This window comes from Phycodurus eques, chromosome 8 (assembly GCF_024500275.1).
Source record: "Phycodurus eques isolate BA_2022a chromosome 8, UOR_Pequ_1.1, whole genome shotgun sequence".
NCBI classification, from domain to species: Eukaryota; Metazoa; Chordata; class Actinopteri; order Syngnathiformes; family Syngnathidae; genus Phycodurus; species Phycodurus eques.
This window is the reverse complement of record NC_084532.1, coordinates 23,520,782-23,534,430: the sequence shown is the minus strand read 5'-3', so window position 1 is coordinate 23,534,430 and position 13,649 is coordinate 23,520,782. Positions and strand designations below refer to the sequence as shown.

Below are 13,649 nucleotides of genomic sequence, written 5' to 3'. Positions count from 1 at the left end.
ATGGCCCTACGTGCCCCCCAGTGGAGGCAATTTTTCTCTCCTAACTTGCACACAGACATTAAGGATGCTTTCCCACCATTATTTTTTCATCTCCAAATCAGCTCATTTGTTTATTTTGAAATGGTAACAAAATAAATAAATAAACGCATTACAGGTAACTATACCAGATCGACCGTTTGTCTTTTTGATTGTAATTATTATTGGTTTGCAGCACAAAACAGTGTTACTAAACACAAAACAGGCAAAATGTCATTTGTTGATAACTAAGAAGAACTAAGGACAACCTACCAGGCTACAACTCACCTTTAAATAGCCGCGTGCAATTTAAATGGACGTCGCAAGCTAAGTGACCATATTTGGGACATTTCATCTGTTGACTACCTGTAGTCATGTCATCATGATGCCTTCTGGAGTCAAACCTCATTTGTTCATTTGCCAGTCAGACTGCTTGCCCATCACAACTGAACTATCCACCCATCCATTTTCTATTGTCCTTTTCTTCATTAAGGGGTCAAGGGCTGGCTGGACCCCATCCCAGCCAATGTTGGGCGTGAGGCAGGGTACAACCTGAACTGGTTGCCAGCCAATTTTAGGGTAGCAGACAAACAACAATACTATAGACAATTTAGCATCTTTGTTCTAATATGCATGTTTTTGTAATGCGGAATGAAGCTGGAGTACTCTGACAAAACCCTCACAAGGATGGGGAACCGAGAATGTCAGAACTGTGAAGCAGACATGCTAATCACTCGTTCACCGTGCAGCCCACAACCAAACTATATCAAAGTTCATTTGGAACATAACGACACACCGGGTTAAGTGGCCTGCACACGAGTTAGTTTGCTGTGGTCACGCCTGAGCAAACAAACTACTAGGTAAAAAGGGGTAAACCAATATTTGTTTGATTAAAGCAGACCAAGACCAAAGAAGGCTACAAGAAGCCTGGTTTGTTTTGACCACACGTACCGTTTGAAGACCGAAGACCATGGGGAAACGATCGTCCAGTATAAATGCAGATCTTTTTAAAAACATGTTCAGTGTTATTGTGACCTGCACTCCTAAAACAAAAGCCTCTTGAATGACCACAGATTGGTTTTTAATCCCTGATCTGGCTTGCTTTCCCGTTGTTGCTCAGAATTTACAATCAATTCTATGCCCATGCTTCAGGTGCTATGCTCAACAGCAGGGTGCCAATAAGTGGCATGCTAAGGGCTAAAAATAACTTCACCACTCAGTCAAACGATGCTAAAGACATCGTGCTAGCATCCTTTTAGGTAGTATTGATATTTATGGTTTTCTGGGCACTATTGACGTGATTTAAAGTAAAACAACAATTATACAGTGGTTTCTTGTGTGTACGAAAATCTGTGAAGTAACGACAATATTTATTTTATAATTTATCTTTGCAAGTTTAATGTATAATACCAATACAAAATATGGATGTGAGGTACGTGGAGGTATAATTTTTTTCCACTTCACCATCTAGACTATAGTATCTGTGACTTTGAATGTGTGTCGCTTTAAAAGGTGGGGCCTGGCCAGTTGAGTTACATGGGAGTTAGTTAGCCAGTCTGCTTGTTGAGTCCCTGGGTGTCAGTTTAGGCTGTAGGAGCTAGTAGCGAGTGTATGAATATGCTAATGTGTTTATTTTGTTCGCATTTGTTCAATAAAACGATTGAAAGTGCACTGGCAGCAGTGTGTATGCTTGACCACTTGTGGGGGTATTACGATACATTCTAACTAGCAGCGGTAAGCTATTTTAAAATTAGCTAATGTTTATATAATTGTGTCGGCACGTAGACATGCTGTAATGTAAGCTAGTTCTGGTTTGCAGTACACGAATTTAACTTTATCTTCTTTCAGTGTGAAATGATCCCAAATTTGGGACATTCTCTGTCTTTTACGCGCACTTTCCTACCTGGCTCGGACTTATTGCTACGAGAGTCTGCGGAAAAATACTGCAATGTAAAATTCGAAATTTACATTAAAAATGCACAATGCAGTGAGCCGGCAAAAATTGAAACCGCGATATGGCGAGGCACGACTGTACTATTACTTATGACACCTTGTCAAACGGTTGTATCGATATTTACGGTTTCCGACAGTACAACTATGTTTTTAAACATACAATTATGATTTCAAGAGGGGGCGGGGGTAAAAAAAATATATAATTGTTTTTTTAAAAGATAGTTGAGAATGTGTCAACAAGCCGAGTTGACTCACTTCCCTCGCTCTCAGGCATCAGAGCAAAAGGACAAACACGCATGGTCCCTTCATCCCCACCATCATTCCACTCCAGTATCGTGTATATAGTGTGGAATTAAAGCTCCAGGTTTGTGGTGGGGAGGCACCCAAGTCTGTAAAGTTCCCCTCACTCATTCACTGGTCTGTGGCTAACGAAATGAGACTGACCTTTATCGGACACCTAAACAAAAACAAGACAAAAAAAAAAAAACGAGCACCGCTCCGATAGCGTTTCATGGACACTTCCTACTCACCGGTGCTCGGTTTTGAGGGAACATTGTGCCGGCAAAACGTGCGTCTCCGGACGGTTATTGTCCTTCTTGTCCCCCGGTGAGGCGGAAAATCTTGCTCGAGCAATACGAGGAGAGCTTTTGTATTTTTTGTTTTTGTTTTGTTTTTTTAGTGGGACATTTGGCAAGGAAGCTGTTCCGAGGGCTCGCTCATTCCTCTCGCCTTCCTTTGTTCCGACTATCGCGGCTCTCCCGGAGCACCCGCCGCCCCGCTCTCGTCGCGTGAGGGCCGGGGCAGGAGGGAGCAAGGAACCGGTCCTGCTTGGAAGACTTCCTCAGTACGAAGGGGGTTGGTCCCTCTCCACGAAAGTCTCCCAAAACTTGAGGATAGGTCCAGCGATATCGGTTAGCCCCTCTCTCTTTTTTCTCTCTTTCTTGTTCTTTCTTTCTTGGCGAAGAGGAGGAGGAGCGGCTCGCAGACGGACACGCAACACAACAGCAGCACATTGAATGCAGCCGCAGCCTCTTTTGTCTCCCTCGTTGGCCTGCACTCCTTTCACACAACACTCCCTCTCCCCCTCTCTCATCCTCAATGGGACAGAACATAGGAGTTCTTAAAGGAAGGAGGGGTGGTGGGGGGGCTTAAATACGCCCCCCACGCTCACACACAGCCATAGTTTGGTTTAAATATTACGGCAAGGCTGCACGTGCAAGTCAATATCGCTATTTCACGAGAGAAAAAAAAGTTGAGATTTTTATTTAATTAGGTTTACATAAATGCAATTTAGATCAGTCCGCATAATTAAAAAACACGGTTATTTAAATTGGGGGGGGGGGGGGGCGAGGCTCCGTGGAATTGTTCTCAGGAGTGATTGAATGAAAATCTCCACGTGGGGCTCGGCCGAGGAGCTGGTGGAACGAGCCAATCGGCGACGGGTAAGCCCACGTGGGGCTCGGCTGTCCTTTTGCTGATTGGAGCGCAGGGCTCCCGCACGTCGATAAAGAGGAAGAAAAAGGGAGGGGGTGCATTTGAGTTAACCCCTTGTTGGCGACGAGGGGGCGGTGCTTGGTGGTGTGGTGGTTTGTATATTGCGATTCGGTGGTTTTCCGCTTTTCTCGCCACAAGCTTGACGGCGCTCTTGTTGAACATCTTACATTTTGTCCTTGTTGGCGTGGTGATAAGACTAAAAAGATGTGCATCATCATCAACATCAACACATCACCGCCCCCACCTCCACCCATGCTTGTGTTTTGCTAATCACCACCTCAAGGGAAGGATTGGAAGGGCCCACTGGTGATAATGTAGCAAGAACACACACACACACACGAACTCACAACCACACACGCGTGATGTCTTCATTGTTGCAGACTGGAACACGAGAATTATTTCAGCCAAGAAGGGAAATAAATTGTAGAAAATTGGTATTCTGGTGGCAAGACCCCTTTAGCGGGGCTCATAATTAGAGAGAGAGAGATATTGAAAAAGCAATTTCTGACAGTGGAAATCACAACCTGCCAGAGGTGGAGTTGGAAAATATAGATGTGTGTGTGTTTGTGTGTGGCTACAACTGTGTGTGTGTGTGAGGAGAGAGAGAGAGCGAGAGAGAGAGAGAGAGAGAGAGAGAGGGAGAGAGAGAGAGAGAGAGAGAGAGGGAGAGAGAGGCCGAGGGGGGAGGGAGGAGGAAGAGAATAAAGGATGAAGGACAGCAGGGGGGATGCTGAGAAAGACGAGTCAGTGGGGGGGGGGGGGGGGGGGGGTTAGTGCACATCTCTGATGAAAAAAAATGTGTGTGTGTGAGGGAATGGAAGGGGAAGAAAGGCGAGGGCGATTGTGGAAGGAAAAGATGGAGAAAGAGGACACATTTTATTGCCTTTTTTTTTTACACTCTGCTGAATTTTAATGCAACAACATCTCCAATTGCGGCATCACATTTATTAGAATAATGTCAAAGAGAAGGAATGTGACGCATGGAAAGTGGCTTCACGCGGTGTGTAAGCGGCCGGGTGCACGGGAAGGCTCGCATGCTAGCGGGAGCGGGTGACATGGTGGTGGGCGGGGAGGGGCAAAAATAATATAGAAAATACAAAAGATAAGTGAAGGACACACACTGTATACTGCTATTGGCAGGTCAGATGAAGGTGTGTGTGTGTGTGTGTGTGTGTTGGCCGGACTCCAGCGGTTAAATAGGTTCTCTCCCCCACACAAGTGAGGGACATCAAAGTCCAGCCAACAATGGCAATGGAGATTTTTGGGGGTTTTAGGTGGCCCGTGCGAGATCGTAAAGGCGCGCGGGTCTCTGCGACGCACGGATGCCGAGTGTGAGTAAACACGCTGGCCTGCATGCAGGTGTCATGTCTCCTGTGGGTCAAAACAATGGAAAGGTGGAGGAGGAGGAGGAGGAGGAGGAGGAGCAGAGGCCTGCATACCTTCATAATCACAACTTGAAGCGCAGGAATGCAGGGAGCACACGGGGAGTCTTTGAACGAGGCCAGTTTGATTCCCACAGAACTCCGCAAATGACTTCATCGAACAATAAACACCAAGGTGTCACGGTGCGAGGGGATCAGTCAGTTTTCACTTGACGGGTTTGTGATTTAACCCTGGACTGCGCCATTGCAAATGCACATACAAGGTGTGACAATAAAGAGACCGCGGTAAACCCCGCACCGTTCCACTCGTCCACCCACCCGGCGCTTGTCCTCATCGAGCCTGCCGCACACCGAGCGACACGCCGAACCGCAACTGGACAGTCGTGAACACAAAATTACAGTCGGTGAATCGCACCCGCACGCCTGGCAACTGGTGTTCTTATCATCTTTGTTTGTTTTTCCCTTTTACAGCGCGTGTGTGGCACTCAATCACAGAAATATTTGGACGATGGTCCACTTCGATCGTTTTGGGCCGCGAGAGGCATTAGGGTCATGGGTGATGTGGAGCCTATGACAGCGGACGAGTCACCAGTCAATCGCCGGGCACATATAGACAAAGAGGCATTCACACACAAATTCACACTGATGGACGATTTTAGAGTCTTCAATGAACCTAACATGCTTGTTTTTGAAATGTGGGATGAAGCCAGAGAAACCCCAAGTACTGGGGGAACATGCAAAGATTCAAACCCAGAACTTCAGAGCCGTGAGGCCCACATTAAAAAAAAAAAAAAAATGCATTTGCGTAAATTACTGGTTGGTTGGTTCTCGCGGTCACGACATTGCATCTCCTCCAACAGTCTCTTGAATTAGTTGGAGACACACGGTTGGCCTCTTGCCAAATTTAACCAGCAATTTCAAGCCGATTCTTCACTCCGCATGCGACGCAAAAGTCTGAAAAAGAAAGTGTTCAACAACATGTTAAAACAAATCATGAAAAAGAAGCACAAGTGTGAGAGAGTGACGAGGCATGATAGCAGGGTGCTACAGAAAAGTCTGACAAAGAAGTCCAGAATGAGAGTGTGACAATGGGAGACAGTATCATCATACACAAAATCCTGAAAAAGAAGTACACACTGAGATTGTCGAATAATAAGGAGAAATTCGCCCATCACAACTGCCAAGCGGAAAAATAGATTAATATAGTAGATTAAAAGAAGGACATTCTGGGCATTTTCAAAACAAATTATCTTGCAAACCTGATAAAAGAACATAAAAGATTATGACCAAAAAATGTACTTAAAAATGTACTTAATGATTCAATTAAAGTGTATAGCACATAAAAGTTAAACAAAAGTTGTACCTAAATAAAGATTAGAAAACAAACTAGTAAATGTACTGAATGTAAAAAGTTAAACACAACTGAAATGTACTTAAAAAATTGACTGTACTGGATTTGAGAAAAAAAAAAGTTAAAGCTATTAACATTGGCTGCATTTTGAACATTTAATTCATTGATTCTTTCGTATACCACTGGAGGGAGTCCCTGTACTATGAGAATCACTCTTGTAGAAGAATAGTGGCCAGATGTTGTATGTAAAGCCCAAACAACAACATTCAAGAGATTCAGAATGAAGCAGTAGCCACTAATGTGTTTATATGGGAAAAACGGTGGCGCAACAATCAATCCTAAACTTTTTCTATTTCTATTTAGGTTGACACAAATAAACCATCGATTGATGCTTTTCCACTGGCAAAAGCAGGAACTATTTCAAGTACCTAATCAGCAGATTTGTCATTGTTAAAACATGGCTACAAATGCCAAAAATAAACCCGTATGCTAATGCTACCTCACGCTGTTGCTGTGCCTTAGCGCTGGACACTGCAGCCCGACACTCCACAGTCTCCACTTGGCAGCAGCAACCCATTTTTTTTTTTTTTTTAATGCGGTTAAGTCATACATTATGAAGCTGCTGTGGTATCTGCACTGCGCTTTGTACTCCACCACTACTGCCCTTTAAGACGGGGTCAAAAATGGCAGGAAGACAAGGCCACAGCCCTGTTATGGTGGAGCCCCCCCCACACACAAACAGAAACCCTCCGTCTGCCCACTCCCCCTTACTAATCTAACCCTCCCCTATTCACCCCCACTCCCACCATCGCTGTCCTCCATCAGACAAGATGGGTGTCAGAGCAGAGACGGCGCAGTGATTTATTGGTCTCAGATCCTTGGGGACACAACCTCAACCCCACCCTTATGCAAGCCACACACACACACACACGCACACACATCATGCAGCATCCGCCCCCTCCTCGCTCCCACTGCCTGGCCCCTTGGGGAAAAGAAGGGGGTAATGACCCACATCAGCAGCAGCTCATACAGCCCCCCCCCCCCCCACCCCACACACACACAGGCAAATACAAATAAATACCCCCAGTGACACACATGCACATGCGTGCCCACATGAAACAGACGCATTTACGCCCACGGCCATGTGAATGAGGGTCCTCAGGAATTCCAGTACACAGGCCCCCCCTAATGTTGTTTTCCACTCGCCAGTCTCCATGCGATAAGACACTTCAGTTCAACACACTTCATTTCAATGACAACACTTATTCATAGTTTTAATTTTCTTTTTTTTCCCTTCTCCGAACCGAGACTCGTCGTCACAAAGGGTGAGATGAACTTTTCCTTTTACCGAACAGAACAAAGGAGTGACACACCGCAGTCTTCGAATGGGGGAGTGCGGCACCGTTCAGCCTTGAACGCCGAAGCTGCACCGCGCGAGCACAATACAGGCAACTCACAAGAAATACACTTTGGAACTTAATTTACACCAGTTTGGCTTGTTCTTTGGCTTTCTGTGTTGTTTTATTTTTGTGGTGGAGGATGGGCCAGAGTTTTCTGAGGTTTCCCCCTCCCTGTCATGTCCCCTGCTGGCCTGCGCTCTTTCACACAAACTACTAATTTCTTGACTTTGTGGATTATTTCTAGTCCTTGTGTTGATTTGTTTTGTGCAAGGTGGTGGTTATCATGAATAAATGGCAAGAGCAGTGATAGAAATAAACAGAACTGTTACTGAGCTTTTTTTTTGGTCCTTTTTTTTGTACTCTGTGGCTTATTTCTGTGGGTCTTTCTGTTGATTTCTATTGTGCAAGGTGGTGGTTACATTTATAAAGTTATTATAATTAACAACACAGAGGGAAGGAATGAAGGAAGGAAGGATGGGAAGGTGGTTGGATGGAATAATGGATTAAAGTAAGAAAGGAAAGAAGGAAGGAAAGACAGGAGGTAGGAAAGAGAAGTATGTAGAATAGAAAAGATGGCAAGATAAAACGTTAAATATGTTTATTTTTATAAGTGTATACCTCCTTTTGGCCCAACCTGTATATAATTGTCACTAGTGGCGTTATGCCAAAAAAAAAGTCATGTATCTAATTGGAATAAGCAAAATAGCCTATGTCCATGATAATAAAAAGTCGAATAATGTTTAATAACCAGTCCACACTGTAACGTTTGCTGGTTTATGTTGAGTTTACCTGCTGAAGGCGGAGGACAGTTGCTTATGTTGCTGTGATGTCACAGTTAAAGCCGAAATTCCCCCCAAAAAAAACCCAAAACTAAACTGTTGCTAACGAGCTAGCTTCAACATCGCTCGATTGCTTGTTTTGCGACATTTCACAACACGAGGACGCCCTTTTACGGTAGTAGTCTGCAATTGCACAGGAGCTCCACACGGCGTCGCCAAAGTACAGTCATAGCAAGCCTGGCGGAATGGAAGTGGAGTGGAAAATAGAAGCATATTGGTGAAAGTGTATGTTCGCGTGTGGCTATGAGGATGGGAGCCACATGCAAACATACCCACGCACACACATGAAGCCTCGAGGGGGCCTCGTGGACTAAAATAGCTGAGCAGTTATGGCCGTAAAAGCTTGGCTTGCGCCTTCGGTGTAGGCCAGGTCATTAGAATGCAGACCAGAATGAATGCAAACACATTTATGCATATTTTTGGAAGGTGCGTGTGTTTGAACTGCTATTAGTCACTATTGTTTTGCTTGCTCAGCTCTTCACAACTGAGAACGATGTTATAAAAAAGACCTACCATCAAAATATAATACTTATTTTTTTAATTATTATTTTATTGTCGTGTTTTTTTTTTTACTTTAATGGTTAAGAATTTTAGAAATGCACTAGATTTTATTCTCTGAAGAGTAATAGTTTTTCCCCCTGAAAAGTTTGAATAATTTTGTAAGATTTGAAATTAATTCTCATAGTATTTTTACTCATTTATCATATGTAAATGAGTAAAACAATCATTTGGAAATAGTAAGAAATACAATTTAAAAAATCCTGGAAAATGTTTTTATTCTTGTAAATCAATTACATTTCTTTAATTGATTTATTGTGGGTAGAAATAGAAGACTATTTCTGTTGTATTTCCTTTTAAATACACAAATCTGAATTTACCCTCGCACGAATTCTATTAAAACTATATAAACATTTTAGGTCCATCAAAAAAATATCCTGAGTATATTATTTATTTACAAAATTAATAAATCAGCCTTTGGAAATTATACAACTATATAAAATGGAAAGGTTTTCCTTTTCAAGAAATATGATGCTTAATTCATGTAAGATTACTACCTTTTTGTCTCCTTTTTTCTATCACAAAATAAATCAAGTGAAATTTTCATTTGAAAAACAAAATAAAACACAAAATATTACTTTATTTTAGTAACATACATTTCTGAACACAGTAAAAAAAAATTTGACTTGTAACATTTATCAATATCCTTTCAAATTATTGTAAAATTACATGAAACTAAATACATGAAACTAGATGACCTAATACACCTTCATCTCCTGCGTCTCTTTTGACTTTTGATATTAAGTTGTTGCACAGAAGTGAAGCGGAACATCCAGTTTCTATTTCAAAGCACCGTTCCCGTATTCTCTCTGACTTCGTGCGTGTGTGGTTTTGTGGTTCCAGGTTGATTGCTCTTCGCCTTGAAGACTTGCCAGTTGCTCCTGCAGCCACATGAAGAGGTCTCACTCCTTTGCCTCTTTACAGACACTTACTTACCGTGTGTGTGCTGTTGACAAAGTGTGGGTAAAAGTAGTACACAAGAAACCCCTCCCTGTCCGCCTCATTACAGCCAGCGCTCATTAAAAATACATCTGACAGTGGCAGGAATTTCAAACAGTGTAGTTATTTGCGTGAATAGTCGTTAGGGCACTTTGAAGAGGTTCCAACTCCCAATCAATGTCCGAGCAGCTCCTATGAACGCTTGAAAAATTCATCTGAAGAGTTTTTGGGAGGCTTCTGTTGGCTGACGAGCATCCACACCCAGTCTCTTGTTGCTCAGGGCGTTGTCATGCGCCTCTCATCCTGAGTCATCTTACTTTTCTCCTTTTCCAACAGACCTTGGCTACTTCTCAGCTTCGACTCGCCAGGCCGAAAAACTCACACTTGCAGTGATTCTCAAAAGTGTGCTACGAGTACCAATAGCGCTATGCGAAAGGGTCAGTAAATTAACTGTAACCGGAGAGAATTGAAGTTCTTGATTGCGAGTTTAGATAAAAGGACGAGAACATGTTGCTCCAAAAATGTATGTGTAAACGAAAACATGTAAACGTCCTCCTAACTACTCCTAAATTTGTGTTCAGAAGGCGAAACGGTATGCGACCATGTTGACAGTGTAATTTGTGTTATTGTACTGTTGAGAGCGAGCAAGTCTGACACAAAATGGTGTTCACAAGTGTGGAGAGTCGGAAATAAAAGAAAACCTGTGGGAGCAGTTACAAGTACAAATAAAATGTATGTTTAAAACATCCAATATACAATCCAACATATTACAATGACGCTTGTAGTGAAATTTGTTTAGTTTTAAGTACATTGTGTAGTTTTGAAGTACAGTGGTCCGTTGGGATACGAGTGACCCGATTTGAGAGTTTCTTGGGGTGGATTTTTTATTTTGAATTGTGAGCAAACTTTTGAGATAAGAGCGCTGTGTGGTGGCAGTCAACTCAAATCAACTCACTTCACAACAAGCAGCAGTTTGGCAGATAGTGAACAATTCTTCAGAAAGAAGCTTCAAGATGTTTAATGCCACGCCCACTTGAGGTTTACTGTCAAACTAAATATCAAACAGATGTGACACATGGTGTGTATTTAAAACAACCACAAAACTTTGCCTTCCGCTAGCTTAATGCTCACACACATTGCAAAACACCCCAGACGGGATAACGAATAGCATCCTTAGTCGCAGTGTTACACCCCTTTAAGTAACGTATATTTTAAGGGAAAGGGTACAGCAACACACGTAGACAAACAGTATGATAATACTTACAGGCATATTTTCTTTATCCTTTGCGAAGAATGACTAAAACAACAGTAACTGTGAAACCATTCCTCGTTTGTGTCTGCATAACTTATTATACTGCCCCCCGGTGGCCAAGTCGCAAACACAAGAAGCAGCCAAATGAATTAAGTACACTATGTTCATAATAAGCACAGCACATATGTATCCAGAGTTGCTGCTCCTTCTCGGGATGACAACATCTCAACCTTGAGTCCCAGGAGCGACATACCCTGCGGTTGTTTACCTCGCCGTACCACATGAGACGTGTGTGTCTCTCCCCCCCCCCCCCCTCCCTTTTTTTACCTGCCATCCATCTATAAGGACATAAGGGCTAAGTGGAAAGACATGAGGTGAGAGAAATGGCGAGTGAGTGTAAATACATAAAAAAAAAATATAAATATATAAATACATAAACGCAAGGCCAAGGGCAGGGAAAGATTGGACTGAGGGTGCTCCTTCTCACAGTCTTCTTTCTTTCTTATGAAGTAATATATAGTACTAGCGACATATACTGCATATTAAACACAACCCCAATTCCAATGAAGTTGGGAGGTGGTGTTAAACATAAATAAAAACACAATACAGTGATATGCACATCATATTTGACCTATACACTACAAAGACAAGATATTTAATGTTCAAACTGATCAACTTTATTGTTTTTAGCAAATAATCATTAACTTAGAATTTTATGGCTGCAACACGTTCCAAAAAAGCTGGGGCGGGGTCATGTTTACCAGTGTTACAGCACCTTTTCTTTTAACAACATTCAATAAACGTTTGGAAACTGAGGACACTAATTGTTGAAGCTTTGTAGGTGGAATTCTTTCCCATTCTTGCTTGATGTACAGGTTCAGCTGTTCAACGGTCCGGGGTCTCCTTCATAATGCGCCACTCATTTTCAATGGGAGACAGGTCTGGACTGCAGGCAGGCCAGTCTAGTACCCGCACTCTTTTACTACGAAGCCACACTGTTGTAACACGTGCAGAATGTGGTTCGGCATTGTCTTGCTTAAATAAGCAGGGGCGTCCAGAAAAAAGACGTTGCTTGGATGGAAGCATATGTTTCTCCAAAACCTGTGTGTACCTTTCAGCGTTAATGGTGCCTTCACAGATGTGTAAGTTACCCATGCCATTGGCACTAACACAGCCCCATACCATCACAGATGCTGGCTTTTGAACTTTGCGTCCATAACAGTCCAGATGGTTCTTTTCCTCTTTGGCCCGCAGAACACGACGTCCATAATTTCCAAAAACAATTTGAAATGTGGACTTGTTGGAACATAGAACACTTTTCCACTTTGCATCAGTCCATCTTAGATGAGCTCAGCCCAGAGAAGCCAGCGGCGTTTCTGGCTGTTGTTGATAAATGGCTTTTGCTTTGCATAGTAGAGTTTCAAGTTGCACTTACGGATGTAGCGCCGAATTGTATTTACTGTATTTACTGTCAGTGTTTGATGCAGTGCCGCCTGAGGGATCGAAGGTCACAGGCATTCACTATTGGTTTTATATATATATATATATATATATATATATATATATATATATATATATATATAATCTTATAAGAATAATGTCATTTTTTGGGGGGAGAATTTTTTAAAATGTTACAAGCATTCAAATGTTAAAAACATGTTGCAGCGACAGCTATCTGCACATCCTCTTTCGTCCCCTAGTGGGAGTCGACAGCTTCGGGATTTGCCAATTTTGGCGAAAGCTCAACAATGATCTTTGACCTTTAAAAGCATGCGATTCAAATGCACCAAAATACCGACAACCGTGCCATTTCGTCACACACGGCTGGTTTGCGGTTTGGGTCGGGGCCCTCATCTCTACAACCGCTTCTCACTATGTGACCTCTCACCATTCAAGATTTTGGGCTGGTTTCTGTACAAAAAGTCCTATTTATTTATTTTGTTCTCTCGCTCGTGGGAAGTGAAAAGTCTAAATCAGTATGCAGTAAAAGAGGCAAAGCAATGTAAAAATAGATGTGGGTGCACAACTTTCACAAAAAGTCAGTGAATAACTTTGCTTGAAACCAAACACGTTAAATGGGAGTCAGCCCACAACATTTGCCACCATTTAAAAAGCCTCTGACGAACCCTGAATGAAGCTCAGCAGATTTATCAGCACATTTCAGCTCACTTCCCCTTTCAAAAATATTTGTTTTTTTAATAGAATTGTAGAAGTTACGTTAATAATGGTAGTAAAGGTTTAGAAAAGATTTAGCTTGGTTTATCGATCTACAACTTGGCATTTGAACAGGGGTGTGTTGACTTTTTATATCAAGTGAATGAAGACAATTATGACCTTGTCAGAAGGATGGTTTTTTTTTTCCTTGCAGAAATTCAGAATTTATTCTCATAAAATCCACAATTTATTCTAGGAAAATTTAAAAACAAATTGGTAATTTATTTATTTAGCTTGTATATATTGTGACTT

General features: G+C 42.4%; 1 protein-coding gene across 1 annotated transcript in view; it reads right to left on the bottom strand.

Moving 5' to 3' along the window:
• tle2a (TLE family member 2, transcriptional corepressor a) overlaps positions 1-3,053 on the bottom strand; it is a 49,660-nt gene extending 46,607 nt beyond the window's left edge. The window contains 1 exon segment of the mRNA XM_061683588.1: positions 2,499-3,053. Coding sequence (XP_061539572.1) covers positions 2,499-2,522 — 24 coding nt within the window. The 5' untranslated portion in view covers positions 2,523-3,053.
• Positions 3,054-13,649: the final 10,596 nt, after the last annotated feature.